General features: G+C 38.9%; 1 protein-coding gene across 1 annotated transcript in view; it reads left to right on the top strand.

Moving 5' to 3' along the window:
* GNA12 (G protein subunit alpha 12) overlaps nt 1-16,458 on the top strand; it is a 44,974-nt gene extending 28,516 nt beyond the window's left edge. Inside the window, exons 3-4 of the mRNA XM_068422149.1 lie at nt 8,101-8,151; nt 9,160-16,458. Of these exons, the coding sequence (XP_068278250.1) occupies nt 8,101-8,151; nt 9,160-9,729 (621 nt within the window). The 3' untranslated portion in view covers nt 9,730-16,458. The remainder of the gene's footprint in view (nt 1-8,100; nt 8,152-9,159) is intronic.
* The last annotated feature ends 1,420 nt before the right edge of the window (nt 16,459-17,878 follow it).

Raw genomic sequence — 17,878 nt, 5'->3', positions numbered from 1 at the left:
TTCAAGTTCGCATACTGAGCTGCTGAAAAACAAAGCATGGCACTAGGGTCACATAATAACGTGGTTGTGTGTCATTCCCGGTGGTTTGTAAAAACATCCAGTTGCTTCGAAGTTCTGATGTGTCAGTTGGAAATGCACGTTTTTGCATGGCAGCTGCCCCCTGAGAATGAATGGCATAATTTGCTAGAGATTGGCCAGAATCTTGGATCCCTTCTTCCATTTACAGCTCAGGACGTTCTTCTAACTGTGGCAAGGTTGCTGCTTTCAGTTGCCTTCTCTTGTGCGTTTTAGCCAACTGTGCTTGGAATGAGAAGTTGAGCTGGCGTGCGTTAGTTCGGCTTCACGGAGAACCTCCGGTGTTGGAGATGAAAGGGTTCTGGCAGCTATTTTAGACAATGTATTCGCTCAGACAGTTGGCAGGGAAACAGGAAGGAATCCTTTCATGGGATGCTTATGACTAGGTCTGTCGTCTGCTCGTGCCAGGATGAGTGTGTGTGAGCTGGGCACGTTGCTGGTGTTGGATACAGTAATCAGGCTTTTTTTTTGTTGTTGTTTAAACATAACCATGATTCTTCCACATGAATTGCATATATATTCCCTCGCATCTGCTCCTGGAATCTTGCTAGCTGCTAGTCACTGAAGGCTAGGAAATGCTAAGTCACTGTAGCTAATGTGCAAGTCTGTCTGGTTAAGGATTTTTCTAGAATTAAAAAAAAAAAGCAATAAATTAACCCTTTTGTATTGCACTGTACATCTCTGTGGCCAGTACTGTTTTCTCTACTATTTGCACCTGCTTTTCTTCCAGTCATTGCAAGTCTGTGAAGCAGGAATAGCAGTGATGAAGAGACAGTAAGTAGGAGTAAAATCAAAACGATAGGGATTTTTGTTAACGTTTCTCGAAGCTTACAGTGTAGGATGAGCCAGCCCTAGTCTATTAACAGAAAATGCCTTTCCTCCTTGAGGCACTGTTGCTAGTGTGCCTATTTGAGACAAATGGACAGAATTGTTAATATAGTATTGAGAGAAATTTATCTCATCTACATCCTGTTGATGTAGAAACACCTAGAATTTGGGAGAAAAATGTAACTTTTTTTTTTCCTTGCAGTGCTTTCAAAAAGAGTTGCTGTATTTAATTGCTGGGAAAAGCCAACATGCAGGAGTTGCCCTTCACCACAAGAACTCTGCTCCTGTTAAGAGTGTTTCTTAGCTCTAAGGCTACAATTTCACTCGGTCACAGGGATCCACAAATCTTATCACTGATGTGAGAGCTCAGATTAGCCTAGACTTCTTAGGAAAAATTAGATATTTATCACCTATTTTTTTATCCATGTGCTGTAAAGCATACAGTTTGGCCAGTATGTCATGTAGGATGAGTTTTATAGAAAGCCATCCTGACTTGGACAAACAGATTTTTGCATTGCCTGTTTGTACTGAGCTGACAAATAATGAATTTTTAAAGTCTTTTCAAACGTGAACGTCTGATACCTACACTGTACAGCTAGGCAGTAGAAAGAAGAGGTAGTTTTTACAAGCAGCTTGGAACCAAATGGTATTTTTTTGTGGTTGGTATGTTTGTAAGGTACAGATAGCAGCAACTTGGGTAAGCACTGGAGTTGCTGGATGGGAGCCAGTAGCTCAGTCTGTTGTTAAGGAGGAAGTTAAATAACATTAGAGAGGTTTGACAGAATTCTGTATGGCGTAAGTACGGAGAAGTGGATAGTCTCTGCTTTGGAACTGGTGATTGAATGAAAAATTAATGTTTGTCTTGTGTCAATAAATTTCAGTGCCCAGACAGGATGTAGAATATCTGTAGAACAGAATTACAGTGTAGAATGGGCATCAGCATTTCGGGGCAATTTAGGTTACTTCAGCATCCTTCTGAGTGAATTCTTAACAAGCACAGACTTGCTTATCTCCTTGGAGAATAATACTTAATTCATCAGTTGTCACAGAGAAGAGAACACGCTTTTGGCTGTACTAAATCCATGCCCTGTTACCAGTGAGGCTGAATAGAAGTGCAGATTTAGGAGATATAGGGATTATGGTGGCAGGATCTTAACCTGCTTGTTGGGTCCAGTAGGTCTCACTGAGAAAAGTGTTTCCTGTGTCTCTCTTTTGGTGAGGTTTTGGGTTCTAATCTCAGTGCCCAAAAACTTGGCTAATCTAACGTCTCCGACGTTTTCAAATGCTGGTCTCCTGGTTATTGGTTATTTTATCCTATTGCAAGTTAGCATTAGCATTGCATTCTGTCAGTGTGTGTCTGTGACAGTCTTAATGGAATAGTACCTTATATAGAGGCCAACTTTGGATGAAATTATGTGTCAATGCTTTAAGTCCATCCCATTCGTGTATTTGAGATCTTGGAGGTTAAAGGCTAAGAGATTCCCAAACTTCTTTCTGGGGTCTCCTGGATTTCCTCTGTGGCTCTCAGCCCTGCTGCTGAATGTTTTCCAGCTCTCAAATGCAGGGTGGGGTACAAACACCACTGGTCTTTTATTCGGATCCCTGTTGCTTTCATCTTGCAGATTTAGCTGCAGTTTGTGGTAGTTAGTTACAGTATCCATTTCTCTGTGTGTTTTTCTGTATTTGTGGGAATCTTGTTAGATCTGTATTATGTGCTTCCTTGAAGTGTAACGTTTCCTTCCTGTGTGGTTTAATTCATCATCTAAAACAAGTGAAGACTGACAGGTCTACCTTAAATTGTGCACTCTAAATTTAGCAGCTAGAAACAGAATGATCAGGAAAGGCTAAATTAATATTATGTCAAAAAGGCCTTGGGACAAGGAAAGGAAAAAAGCCAATTTGGAACAGAGGGTCCCCTTTCAAGTCTTCTAGTTCAGAGCAGAATGTAGAGGAACTGCTTTTCAGAAGCAAAAGTTTGAAATAAGCTTGTATTTTAGGGAGCTGGACAATAGGACATTTCATTATCATTTCTGATCTAAGCAACTGTCACTTTGAATAACTGGCTGAGGGTTAAAGTGACAAGTTGATAAGTTCTAGCCTTGCAGAACATTTCTTCTTATTACTGAGTTTCTATGGATATTTTAAAGCAATCTACATACGATCTGTTGTGCGTTTATTTTCATGAAATGAATCCTGCTTGGGAACTCTGCCCAAGTGTTTTCTGCTTGCTTTTTGCAATGAGGCTATTGATGGCAAAGGAAGCGATGCCAGATGAGTTATAATATTTCTTTAGGGAGATTTCTTATCTGCTATGAACCTAGCCTGAAGGGACAGAGATGTTAAATTCAATTAGTTATTCTCATGGTGACTTATTTGGAGCTGATGTTAAGATGACATTCATATAGTACAAAATATATAGAATAAAACCAACTTCATTGTGTGTCTTTTGTCCCTTGAGAATGCTGGGTTCAAAATAATCTAGCATATAAAAGAAGAGTTTTAGAGCACTGTTTCAGGAAGCAAGAGTATATGTTTAACTTCACCTTTCCTTCCTTTCTCCTCCACCAGGAAGGTGGAGGAGACTCAGTTTTGAAGCAAATTGTACTATTTTCTCTGGCTTCACCAAACTTCATACTGCAGACAGGGCAGCTTAAAAAGATAATAATAATTTCTAGAAGAATAATCCAATAGCAATGCTGCATTGTGGAACTTGTGGGCTCATTTTAGGCCTTCTGTTTGTGTTTCTTGATTCCCCCAGTTCCCAGATGTGCAGTGACTCATCCTGCTGAACAATGGGAACAGCATCTCTTATTCCTTCACTTGGTCCCAGTTGGCAAAACTGTTACTCAGAGGATATGTATTGCAGAGGGAGAAGAGATTAGCAGTGAGAGAATGAATCATCCAAGCGTTTGTGGTAACTCTTGTGTGGTGAGCAAGAAGTTAAGGCAGACTGATGGTCTATACTATGCTCTGGTGTACCAAAAAGGAGTATCTGAATTATGTAAAATTCATAACTCGGAGGTCACTCTTCCCTCCCCCACCACTGTCCCGGAAAACATGGGGCATGGATGGAAGACAGCGTTTTGACATCTTGATTTATTATCAAGGAGCATGAAAAAAGAAAAAAATAGCTAGCTGGTTTATATCAGCAGCAAAATAGATGATGGTCACCTCAGGCTTTGTTGATATAACTTTCAAATGTGAAATATACTATTAGACTATTAGTTAAAAATAAAAAAAAAAAAGAACTGTCAGTACAGGCATGCTTCACTGATGTGCTTTGCTGTGACTGTGACAGAATGGTGTGTTGTGTCTTAAGTACTGTGCTGGTTGAAATGAAAGAATGTCTTTCAGATTTTAAGATTCCTATTTATGAATATTGTTAGAATATTTTTTTAAAAGGAAATAGTGAACTCACAGGGAAATACAAGAAGATTTGAGTCTTTTTAAATCTGAAAAGAGAGAAGCTCAACAATCTTCTATTGAACGTAAAGGATCTGGGGAAGTTTCTTGAGCTGCCACAATTTGTCTTGACACACTAGCCTGTAAAAGATTGACACGTCTGACCTGGACCTTTTTGTTTGTTTTTTAAGTGAACACACCATGATATGATTATCTTTAGGTATTTAAATATAGCATAAATAGATTAAATAGCTTTGATGGCTTCCATTTCTATTTTGCTGCTTGCAAGCATAGTCCAAAATAGACTGGATACTTAATTTTTTTTCACTAGAACCATTAAAATAGTGCGATTGAAGTTGTCAATCTGCATCAAGATATTTTTAGTATCTGATGAATCAATTGCAAATATTTGCTGCCACTTCTAGAGGAAGTCATACTAGTGAACCAGAAATAACTGGCTGGGATCTGGAAAAGGAGAGCATTTGAAGTGCTAAGCCAGCTTTTGAACGTAGTTGAATGGCTAGGTGACTTCGGAGAAGCCCTAAGAATTTGTGCTGAAAAAGCCAAACCAGCTTGTTTATGATTAGTGCCTTCAAGAGAAAAAATAGTTCAACATGAGAGGGACAGCTGATACTTTTTTATTTTGATAATAACTTGCCTTGAGTGGAAAACCTACCATGATGAACAATTCCTGAACTCTTTATATGTGTGTATTTTTTTTATATACATACATATATATATATATACACTTGTATGTATATTTGTATGTATGTATAATACCCAAAGCATGAGATAAATTATTATTTATGCAAAGCTATCGATGGAATTCAAAACTGTGTTTAAGTGCAGCTTGATATAAAGCTAAATAAACTTAACTTCTAGATTTTAATTAATATTGCTATCTTTTTTTTCCCAGGATGACAAAAAATTAAAAAGATAAAGGAATGTTCAGTTAATACAATTGTTCTGATTAAAAATACTAATACAGAACAGTCCTAACACCTGGAGCTTCCATATTTTCCTCATTTAAATACATTACAAGTTATTCATCAAGTCAGTTGGTGCTGTCTGCAGTTGTTCTGTGCTGCTGCTCGATGAACTGAAATACCCCACGTGCTTCCCAGAAGCAATCGAGTTTTCTATGAATAAGATACAGAGCAAGGTTACTCGAGAAGTCTTTGGAGCAGGCACTGAATGCACCCTTCCATAGGCCATAACACAGGATTTAATCAGGGAATCATCTTTAAAGTAGGGGGGTTTGAGTGTGTGGTGTGGGTTTGGGTTTTGATGGGATTTTTTTGGTTTGTGGTTTTTGTTGGTTTTTTTTTCCCCCCCCTCCCTTCACGTTTGTGTGCTTTAATGTTTTGAGCTTTTCTTAACTTCAAACCCTCTGGAGCTTGTCGGGGATTTGTTGTTTTGACTGGAAACAGGTATTTTGGCTTAAGTACTGGATGTTTTTGAATTCTGTGTTAGAAGAGAATATTCTGACATCTTCAGATCTGTCAGACCATGCATATGGTGTTCACACCTGTTCCAGCAACCTGACTTGGTTCCTCAGCTATCCAAGGGTTTTGCAATTGCTGCTTAAAATTTCCCAGAATTAATTCTTTGGCTTAATTGCGATGTTACAAAGAGCTGTGTAAGAAACTAGAGGAGTCTAGTTTCTTTAAATCACTGCAGAAACGAACATGTCTTTTTTTTCATTAATCAGAATATTTTCTTACCTTCTTACAAATGTGCAAAACGTTAGACTGATGGATGTGTGGGCAGGAAATCGGGGAGGCAGAAGCTGTAAATCAGGTAAACTTCTGTGTGTGTCCCAGCAGTTTACAAGCATCCAGCTGTTTCCTGCTGTCAGCGTGGGAGGGTGTATGGACAAGGCAAGGACTCCTAAAGCAACTGGGTAGAAAATAGGAACAAGTTGTATCAGAGACAGCACATTTGCAGTCGTGTTGGACGTCTAAAGGCATTGTGTAGGACAAAGCACAATAGATAGAGAAGATGGGGTTTTTGCAGCTTCAGTGACCTTTTCTTTTTGGGCTCTCCCATCTCCTAAATGTGACTAATGCTGTACAGGAAGACCTTTTCTCTTATTCATGCGGTCTGCGATATCTCTTCTGATCCTACAGAGTGCCAAAAAATACAGGAAATTACTTTCACCTTATGAAAATTCATGACTGTAAGGAAGCTCTTAGAGCAATTGTTCTTTGGAAACTTCCCACACACACCAAAAGTAGTTTTTTCTGCTAGTGATCCAGTGTAAATCTTTTGTGATACATGATTGTTCTTTGCAAATATGTTTGTTCTCTCTCCTTTATGAAAAGACACTTCCAGTTTTAAATGTTAGGAAATAATAAGCTACAGCTCCTTTTTTGTCTATGCCTTATGCTGAAAGTATGTACTTGTACAGTACACTGAATCCTCTGATCTCCAGTCTCATTCTTCAAAGTGAACTGTTGTGTTGGCATCTGTTTACAGTTTACTGGAGGGGAATAATTCTATTCTGCTGTCTCAAGCCTATGGTGTAGAGAAGAATGTATGGTTTAAGAATTTATATTGCTGTTGGAATCTGAGATGGTATTTTGAGAATGTTCCTATTCTGAATTAGTGACTTGGTGAGGGCACTTACTATCAGGTTGGCCATTGCTGGCATGGCCCTGATCTGTGATATATGTAATGCGTTTTGCTGACTAAAATTATTAAAAGGCAGCAGGATTTTCCATTTTATCATTCTTATGACATGGCTACAACTGCAAGACACATGTCCTAAACAATGAAGAATACTTTCTTACTGAACAGATCATTTTCATCTGAAGCAATGAAAGGGAAACGTTTGAAGGAGAATGGGCTTCTGCCAAGGATAGTTTCACTCCAGAAGCAGAGTCTGCATGTGTATGGAAACAATTTTATTACTTCAAAAGAGTATGTGCAGGGCTTCTTGTATCCACTAAAGTGAAGTGGCACTTGATTTGAGTGTGATACATGGGCAAGCTTGTTAAAAAAAAAAAAAAAAAAAAAAAGGCAAACAACAAAAAAACCCATAAAACCTCTTACACATTTTCGCACAAGAATGAATTTTCTTTGTCAACGTTGCCTATATTCTTCTCAATATAACTGCTAAAGATTTTGTACAAGATGAGCAAATCCATTATTAAAATTCTTGAGTGTACAAGGGAAACTATATCTATAGAAGATAAAGTCCTTCAGAATGTTCCTGTTTTTTGACAGGCAGGTCTAACTTAAATTATCACAAATGGTGGGTGATTTAAATCTTTCATTTTTCTAGGTTATGCTTTTGTTCACTGTTACAAATTTTAAACAAAATACATTGATTTCTTATAAATGTATTTAATTTTTTTCCCACCCAGTGTCAATTAATGCATTCATCATAACGGGGAAAAATCCTGATTCTTTAAGCCAAAGGACTGACTTTAATAGTACTTCCTTCCATTGTAAAGATTTACTAGATAGATTTGAGCATTTATGCAGATCTCTACTCAACTTTGATTTTTCTAGAACTAATAGAGAATTGCTTTTAGAAGAAATGCTACCTTACCTACACGTCGGTAGTATATTACGACAGCTCCACTTCATTATCAGCAGTTTATGTGAATTAAGCTATGTAGTACTTCTGTTGTTCCAGCTCCTGAAGCGTATCAGGATGTTGTCCAAGCTTCCACTTGTGATATTGCTCTGTTAGACCTCAGTGCATGTCGGGAAGTGAAAAGGCTATAGTTCAGTTGGATTTGCTATTCTAGAAACAAGCCTGGTTCCAATCTCTTTCCTTTTCCACAGGGTGAATCGGTGAAATACTTCCTGGATAACCTGGATCGGATCGGTCAGCTGGTAAGACATGCCTTCTCTTTCTGAACCAAAAGAGCTCAAAGAGATAATGGAAGCCTGGGTGTGATATGATTAATGCTTTTGGGGATTTGGTTTGTTTTTTTTGTTTTTTTGTTTTTTTTTTTTTAAATAATAATGCATTAAATAACTTCAGTGTTCTTTCTCTTGAAATAGTAAACTCCAGCCGTATGAAACTGAAGCTCAGTATTTGCTTAATATTTTTTGAACAACAACAAATACTGTTTATGGAAGTTGTATTTATGCATGTATTTTCTTTTATCAGTCCTTCTACTCAGTCTCTGAATCTCACTCACTTTTCGTGATGATCTGATGGCTGGTGCTACTTAAGGTAGCAGAATGAAACCTTACCAAATAAAAAAAATTAGTAGCACTTGTAGGATTCAAAATCTGTAATGAAAACATCTGTCTGGAGACTTGCAGGAGAAAGAAGGGAGATAATTTTCCTAAATAGCAACAGTGATAAGCTTCTGAAGAACAAATCTGTCTACAGTGGTGGGCTGGGCCACAACCTGCAGTAGAACATGTTGCCGTACTCGCTGGTCATGGAGTGTGAACCTGGAAGAAGTATTTCCACTAAAGCTTGCAAGATGTCCTTTGTGAGAGTAGTGAACTGTGAAAAACTTGATTGCAAAAAAAATCCTTTCAGTGATGACTTGGTGATCTGCTTTACTCGACACTACCTAAATGGCAATAACTCTGTAGCTAAGAATTTCATAATGAAAACATAGACTTCAGCCTGAAAATGAGAGGCTTAAAGGAGAAAAATATGAACAAGTGCATTAGTCCTATATTTTTACTCTATGTCTCAGGATCTTCTGTAGCTGTTTACCAATGTGTTGAGATAAATGGTCAACAGTCCGTTATTCATTCGTCACTTGATAATTAAAAAAACCATGTCTGTTGTTGATTTTTCCCATCGCTTCAATATTCTGGCATTAGCCAGCATTTTTGGAAGGACTTTTTTTGACACTCTTTTCCTTTCTTTTACAGAATTATTTCCCCAGCAAACAAGATATTTTGCTGGCTAGAAAAGCCACCAAGGGGATAGTAGAGCATGATTTCATCATTAAAAAAATACCTTTCAAGATGGTGGATGTAGGTGGACAGAGATCTCAGCGTCAAAAGTGGTTCCAGTGCTTTGATGGAATAACTTCAATTTTGTTTATGGTCTCCTCCAGTGAATATGATCAGGTTCTCATGGAAGACAGGCGCACAAATAGACTTGTGGAGTCCATGAATATCTTTGAGACAATAGTCAATAACAAGCTTTTCTTTAATGTTTCTATTATCCTATTCCTCAACAAGATGGATCTTCTTGTAGAGAAGGTAAAGACTGTCAGCATTAAGAAATATTTCTCGGACTTCAAAGGCGACCCTCACAGGCTAGATGATGTTCAACGTTATCTGGTGCAGTGCTTTGACAGAAAGAGGAGAAACCGTAGTAAGCCGCTCTTCCATCACTTCACCACTGCCATAGACACTGAAAACATCCGCTTTGTGTTTCATGCTGTGAAGGACACGATCCTTCAAGAGAATCTGAAGGATATTATGTTGCAGTGAAGGAGAGCAGCCAATGTTCTGTTAAAATTTGCTGGAGGGTTAGATCAAAGTTTTTATCCTTTCTTTATGGCCCTTGCATGTGGTGTAGGACCCATGCTAATTACTTGGCTCAGGAATGCTGTAAACTAGCCAGTCCAAACAGAGGAGCTGTAGGCCGAAGGAGTCAAACGTTGATGTTAGCTACTGAACCATTTGGACTAGAAACACTACTGAAACATGGCCATTGTAGGTTCTGTACCTAGTTTGGAATGCTGAATAACACAACCACCTTCTGCCGCCTTAGAAAAAAGAAATCTCTGACAAACCACGTATGGAAGACACGTTGTTTTAAATGAATATGCTCATTTTTCAGAGACACTAGTCGTACAAACTGCCTTTTTTTGTAGTTTGGAGGTGCTCAATTGATCAAACTAATCTAAACATAATGAGATTGGCAGCTGTATTGGAGAATGTTAATGGAAGATCTGTTCTTAACCCTTAGGAATATAACCAGATCTTGTGTGCATGTTCAGCTTTGCCAAGGGTCTGGAATCCACTGATCAAGGTGGATACACAGCTCTTGTCTGAAGGTTTTGCATGAGCCTCCTGAGGCAAAAGTCTAAAACTGTATAAGAAAACCCATGTTGGAGTAAATTGGATGGGAAGTTAAGGCCTCGCTGATACGGAGAAGGGTTTATTTTGCACTATGGGTGAAGGGTATTACATCACGGGAAAAATTATTTCCTTGGTGAAGCAGCCTGTGCTAGAGCACCTGACCATGTATCTAGATGCACAGTGGGTGCTCGAGTGAGATGTACTTCATGGAAATTCAGCACCGCTCTCACACCCGCAGTTGGCAGTGTTTGTGAAGGTTCAGTATCTCGCGTGACAGGGCGTTATCTATATCCAAAAGTCTGAAAGCTGATTAAACTCTTAAGCAAAGATTTTGGTAGTACAGCAGCTGCTTGAATAGTTCCCAACAGCTGACTTTATAGGAAGACTGAACACCCTAGAGATCCCAGTTTTACAGCTGCACTGATGTATTTGGACAGCAAGGTCTTGCTGTCAAATTAGCCTTTAATCTGTGTCTTAATGGGATCTTTAGCCTATAGTAATGCACATGTAATTCTGAGGACAGTCAAATTTGGAGTTGCCCATTTTGGGCAATGGGTTGTGTGTAAAATTGCAAGAGGCTATGAATAATGTTGGTATGAACTGTTAATTTCCTAGCTCTCTGTGTAACTGTCAGGTGCCTTTTTTGTGTACAGACATATCGGATCTTTTCTACTACAGTGGGGTACATGGACAAACTGAAGATCTGCCTTTTATATCAACATTGCAGTGCTATCCTTTAGGTAATTTTCAAACATAGTTTACTGTGCAATTTTTGTCCTAGTTTTTATCCAAGAATAAAACCTGAAGGGCTGTTTGTACCCATAAAAAGACAGCAGATTCCCTGGAGTTCTTCTCCCCTTTGAGCCTGTAATGGCATGTCAAAACAAGCAACGTTTTACTTCAGCTGGTAATCCCATGGGAAATGTGGTCAAAAAAAGTCCTGTTCTGTTGTCCTTTCATGTTAATTTGGATAAAATCTGGAATTTTTCTTCCCCTCTGAAGCTTGCAGATGTTCATATCAGTATTTTTCTGTAGTTTCCTAATGTAGCAGTCTCTTGCCTTTCTTTGTGCAGGCTTCAGAGTGGAAAAGATGTAGCTATTTCAGTGCTGAGTAACACACACAGTATCGAGGTAAGAAGCAACTGAAAAGTTGCAGATGGGAAAATCTAACTTAAATTTGTACAAACTTAAACAGGAATTAGCTTCCTTGTAACAAGTCTTATTTTTGCCAGGACCAACTCTGTCTTTTAAATATTTATTCATTTTTAACCTCGAAGGGGAAAAATGTTATGTGACTCTAATATTCAGATGGGGGGAGACTCTTAAGATTATTACATTTGAAAAGGTAAATGTTTCAACACAGAGTGATGCAAACAAGTTTACTCATCATACAAGATCCGTTTCTCTAAGCTAGCCCATTTGTTTGGCTGAAGCCTAAGACCGTTTTCAAAGCTTTCAGATATTTTTGGAGTTCTTGGTAGTGGTTTTCACTTCACCCAAGACACTGGGAAAGAGGAGGCAGTTGTGGGCTGACCTGACTTCTAGGTTGACTTGATTTTTATTCCCTAGTTTGCTGTGAGCTTTATTCTTTCACTAAATTTTCTAGATGAGTTAATATTATGCTTGTTTTCTCAAATGAGTTACACATTCCCTTTCAACTGTATTTTTTTTCTCAAGATTTACCTCAGTTTTATGTCTGAATCTACTGTAGTTTTACCTGGGAGGCCTAGCATGGAATTTCCTGTTCTGTTTTTCTCTTCATGCTCATCCATGGTTTTGTATCCTTAGTTACCTTATGGATTTAAAACTCTGAACAGAGCTAATAATGCAACTTATATTTTAAGTAACTTAATCTGCACCTGGAAAAGAAACAGCACAAGGTATATCTCATATTGAGCTCTCAAGCATTTTTTTTTTTGTATGATATGGCAGTTTTGCACACTAAATCAGAGTTTTAGGGAACCAGTTTGATCACCTCAGGCCCATTGTTGCCTTTCTTCTTTTTATTGATAAAATGGGCCTAAGCATGATGCTGTAGACTGCGGATGAAAATCAGTAGTTTGGCTCTGTAGGCTCTGGGTGCTGTCAGACTTTGATAGTGATAGTTCACACCAGGAACCCAGGATCAGGAAACTCTTCTTGCAAAAATCAAGCACTTCTCAAGTTTGCAAAGGGTCTGGCCCATGAGTAAAAAGGACTTTTTTTTTTTTTTTTTTTTTTTTTAAGTGGCAGCTTTCTCTGCAAAATACACTCCCACTTCTTGCCACAACTGAGGGGTTTTTTTGTTTGTTTTTTTTTCAAGGTAAGTTGTAGTATAAGAAAGCCAGAAAATCGTGTTATGGTAAATCAGTTAATTACTAAAGCAGAACTTAGGTAGGTTAGGTGGTACAAACATCTCAGGACAGGCTTGGTCGGTTGCTTAGTCCTTTCACAAGAAACAAAAAGAAAACTTTATTTTAAGTGACATCCTGGAGAACTTTGCAGGTAAACACAGCTGGAGAGAACATCTTTTTTTGTTAACTTTATAGGCTTATTGTTCATTTGGCTAGTCAGGAAGTGGGTCACAGGCAGGATGATAATCAGATGGAGACCTTGAACAACTACTTTTTTTTTTTTAAAAAAAAAAAAAAGCAGCTGTCCCTTCTCTGTCACCCTCAGGTCAGTGACCAGTGACTGGGTGTTGCAAACGGGTAGTCTCTCGCAAGGACAAAGAGAGGAAGTGCTTGCAGCATGTGCTTGCAGGAGAGACTTATGTAATCCTGCAGTTCACGTAGAAAAACTAACTAAATGGGAGTCATTTATCAAACACTACTTTGTATTTGTTGTCCTCAAAACAGACGTTAAGCTAATGCAGCGTGTCAGTCAGTACCATGTCTTCAGATTGCAGTGCTGTCATTCTCTGAACAATGCTTAGATGGCACTACGAGGTGACATGGTGAATTGGAATTAAAAAGGAAGAATAGTTTTCTGTAAGTGACATATTTAATAGGCAGTTGTCACTTTGAAGGAATTAATTCATTTTCAACATTAAGAACTATTTAATATCGATTATGGGATGGAAATTACTGTCCACTCAACTTTACACTACAACTCAAGATGCTTCCAGTTTGATGCAAAGAATTTATCTTATTTAATATGGCAGCATAGATTATTTGGCTTATTAATTTGATAATATATTCAGTTTTAATACTGCTATGTAAAAGCTAGAACTAGGCATGTTACAAGCATGAAGAAGCTCCTGAAGACTGACCGTTTATAGGCTTTCTGAGCCAACTAAAGCCTGAACCTCAGCCAAGCGAAGTGGAGAAACTAACAGCAAAAGAACTGTAGTGAAATGGAGTAAGAAGAGCTCATCTGTATGTGGCACTGCAGACAAAAATGTAAGTCCAGTAGGATAGCTAAAGTAGTTTTTGGTATGAAAAACGGTGCATTTGAAAAGTGTGTCCCATCCTGTCCATGTGTTGTCCCCCCATCCCCATGTCCCCATCCACCCTGAGTATTCACCAGTCATGGTTACTGTAATCTGCAAAGAATTGTAGAATTAAAGAAATTAAAAGAATAGACATGGAACCACTGAAGAAACTAGCAACTTCCTTCAGTGACAGACAACCACCTTCCACAGAATATTATTTTAGAAAACAAGCCCTTTGCTGCCTTTAGATGACCGTCTTTGTGGATATTAACTTCATGTTTTGGAGTCTTTTCTGTGTATGTACCTCTTTAGTTCTCCTGGGAAAAAAAAAAAAACGTTCTGCTGTACAGAACTACAGGATTTCTGTAAAAGGCCCCTCTGATTTTCAAGTAGTGAGTTTTGACACCTGACTTAGTTAACTTTTGTTATTGCAAACAAGATATGCAACACACCTCCATACAGTGCAGCTTGTCCTGTAAGCCAAACACTGATCTCATGATGAGAACTATATTGATTCCTGTAAATGTAATAGTAACCTCTTTCCTATATCATTTTTCTAGTATAAAATCACACGGTGTAGTCAGGGGTTTTAATATAGCACTGCCAACTCTTTACCTCAGTACACTCATTATTAATTCTGTAACGTGGGAAGTGGTGGGTAGGGTGTTTCAGTAGCAACCTTAAAACATCTGTGCCTACTTTTGTAAATGGGTTTTTAGCAGATTTCTAGGCAGCATCTGGAAGACTGGCATGGTCTGGGCCAGACTTGGGCTGAGTTAACATTGACTCCACGCACGTCTAGATGAGGACTGTCTAGCCTAGTGAGGTTAGTAATTGGCAAGACAATACAAGACCTAGTGCTTTTTAATATTACCTGTTTTGTAATTAGCTGGGGTGATCTCTGCTTTGTGCTGTGAAGTGGGCACTTCTTTGTTTTAACACTAACCTTTTTTTTACGTAGATGGAAATGAATAAAGCCAGGATATTTGGAGCTGAAACTGCTGCTCTGCTAACCAGATGATGCTCTCTCTTTGCTCATCTTGGTGGTTGGACAGTTTAGCTTGATTCTTAACGTTTTTATCTTTCTAATGGCATTTGGAAAGTGGTGTTGAAGTTTGTCTATGTGTCTATGCTTGTGTTCTTATTGCGTGAGGAGTATGGAGGTACTAGATTGTCAGTGCTAGTGGTTCTGTGCCTGGCTTGACGAACTGTATCATGACCTAGCTCTTGGTGTATGCCCGAAGGTCATATCGTCTGTCTGATGTGAAAATGATCACAGTTGGAGAGAAAAAAAGAGCAGCACTGACTTCCAAGGTGGGCATTCTGGTAAAAAAGCCAAAGTATGTTGGAAGGGAGCAAGAGAGGGGAGCTATTTTCTAAACAGATCCCAAAAGCTGATGGTGCATGAAGACTGACTGTATTGAAGTGAAATGCCATCTGCATTGACCCCAAAAGCTTTGAGTGACTCTGGAGAGCTATTGGCTGTGAATTAACAGCAGCAGGCTGGCAAGGCTGGCCCTGCTGCAGCTGCACACCCTTCCATTGTACATCTCTCTTCGTCTGTTCATAACTGAGTGCTAAAACTCAATTCTTACTAAGACATGGTATGCAGATCTCTGGCCAGACAGTGCATCTTACTCAGTTCTAACAGCTACTTAACCTTTCTTCGAGATACCAGAGCATGAGAAGTATTTCAGGAGAATGGCTGGGTAAGAGACTGTTTCCATTATTTGAATAAAAGCTACAGCTGATGGAGAGCAAAATTTTTGGATAAGTAGGACCTGAGAGAGCATCTTATGAGGGAAGAAACAGATTTTGGATAGCACTGCTTCTCCGCTAAGAACTTCCCGTCAATCTCTTGTGCTGAGCTTGTGTGCAGGTGGTTGGGCACAAAAACTGAGAGGAGATAGCAGAGAGAAGGGGGATGTGGAAGAGAAGTGATCTTTTGGTAGTTCGTGAGACTTGGAAAGCGTGCTTGGTGGACCTAGGTTTGAAAATGTGTTCAAACTCCCGTTTGCATTGAAGCCATTAACTGTCTTTAGGATAATGAGTGTTTTTCCAGTGAACAGGCTTCCTTATCTGGCATGTGTAATGAGCTTGAATTGATGATACACGTTAAACAGTATTTCTGGAGACTCCACTTAACAAAATGGCTAGTATTTATTGCTCTTGTGATGAGTTGTCTTGTTTATGGAATCAATATGTATGAAAGCAAACTGACAAAAAACAAAGTTATCTCGTGACACAATCATGTAGCTAGGAAGCCAATTAGTGTTATGTTTTATTTTGCAATTTACTTGCTCTCTGGTGCCTATGCATTGTAACACACATACTATGCAATATCATTCTTTTTTTAAACCAGTTTACTGCATTGGGCGAGAAAGGCCTGAGTTTAGCCTTAATTTTCTAACAATTCACAGGAAAGTACTTTAAAAACAGTGACAAACTAAAAGAAGGTGAAAAATGCATCAAGTAAAAGCACAGTTCCAGACTGCTCACATAAGTGTCTTTCTAGCACCAAAACAGCATCCACGATAGAAGCAGCTATTTGCTGTAATAGTTTCAATTTATGAAAACTGTGTACTAGATAAAATTATATTGTGATGTGTAAAAAGTGTATTTTATAGCTTTGGTGACTTAGTTTACTGTTTTGTATATATGAATTTTATAAATCTATTAAAACTTGACTTGTTATACTGCTCTTCGTGGGTTTTATCTTTCAACGGTGTCTAGAGTGACTTTTTTTGCTTTGCTCAAAATTTTCTGCAAGAGATCCTCTTTTTGAATAAATTACACCATGGACTGCATGGAACTACAACTGTCATGCAATAAAATCTTGTTCTGTAATCTTTACATATCTCCTACCTCTCCAGTTCTGGTCTGAATCATTCTTCCTGAGCGTGTCCAGGAATTGAAGGCTGGTGAAACATTAACCTATGTAAAACTTCCAGCTCATTCGTCCCTAGCATTTCAGTAGCGGACTGAGGCATTAGAGCTGATGGGAAGTGGAAGGGGAGACACAGCTAGAGTTCAGGCTTGTGTATTTTAAGCTCAGCAAGAGGAGATAATTAAGCCTGTTGAGTTGGCAACACCTGTTAGAGATTCCTCTTCTGCTGTGTAGCATCTGATAATAGCCATGGGAACTATACTTGCTGCATTTCCAGTGCCAGTCCCCTCTCTTGGTCTTGCTTACTTGTGTGCCGTGGTATCTTGTACGGCAGTGCAGAACCATTGACCTTTGGAGAGTCATCGGTATCCCTGTCTCACAGCATTGCCATCTTGGCATTAACTAATTCTGCCAGAACTTGAGCTTCAGTTCTTAGGAATGTCGTTAGCCTTTCCTCATTTGTACTTTGAAAGGTCGTATCTGGCAGATTTTTGTGGCAAGTCTTAATTCTTGGGTGAACTGTTAATGCCTGATTAATTATATTGGCAGGTACACAATTCGAGACACTTCATGGAGCATTGTTCATCCTTTTTACTAATCATTGGAAATGTTAAGTCCTCAGCTACATCAAGTTCTTGGGAATGGTTGACTCTGTTTCCCTGGAGGTGCTGAGCACTTTCAGGTAAGCATGTGTGTTGTCAGTGTTCAGCATGTCTGAAAATGAGGGCAGATGAATTGCAAATTCAGTATGTGCTAATAGGAGGTTTCCAGGTGTGATCACAGAATTTCTAATCTGAAAAGCTCTCAGCAACAGCTGCAGCTCCAAGTGATCTCTTTGATCAGCTCTGTGAAAGCAAAACAGCCCTTTTCTGGGCCAAAATATTCCTGTGAATTACAGCCTGCAAGATAGCACATAGAAAAAGTGTAACAGATTTCTCACTGGAGCAAGAGCAAGCTCTTTTCTGGTAATATCTGCTGGAACACACTGGCATAACAGGGGCCATGCCAGGCTGTTGAGGCACTTAACCAACGGACAGGGAAGGGATTTGTTTTAAGTTGTCACTTTTGTCTGCTCCAAAGCTGGTTGGGGTTGGGTTGGTTTGTTTTGATGGAGTTTCTCGGATGTCTGAATTGCTGAATCTCCAAAGCTTTAATCAAAATAAGAAATGCCTTGTCACTGGAGCGCGTACTCAAGCTCAGTCCTTCCCTAGTCCGCAGTCGTGAGCAGGTGCTTAAACTGTACCGATTTAGGTGGG

Source organism: Nyctibius grandis, chromosome Z (assembly GCF_013368605.1).
Source record: "Nyctibius grandis isolate bNycGra1 chromosome Z, bNycGra1.pri, whole genome shotgun sequence".
NCBI lineage: Eukaryota > Metazoa > Chordata > Aves > Nyctibiiformes > Nyctibiidae > Nyctibius > Nyctibius grandis.
Note: the sequence above shows the minus strand (reverse complement) of the source record. Positions and strands in the feature narration are given on the sequence as shown.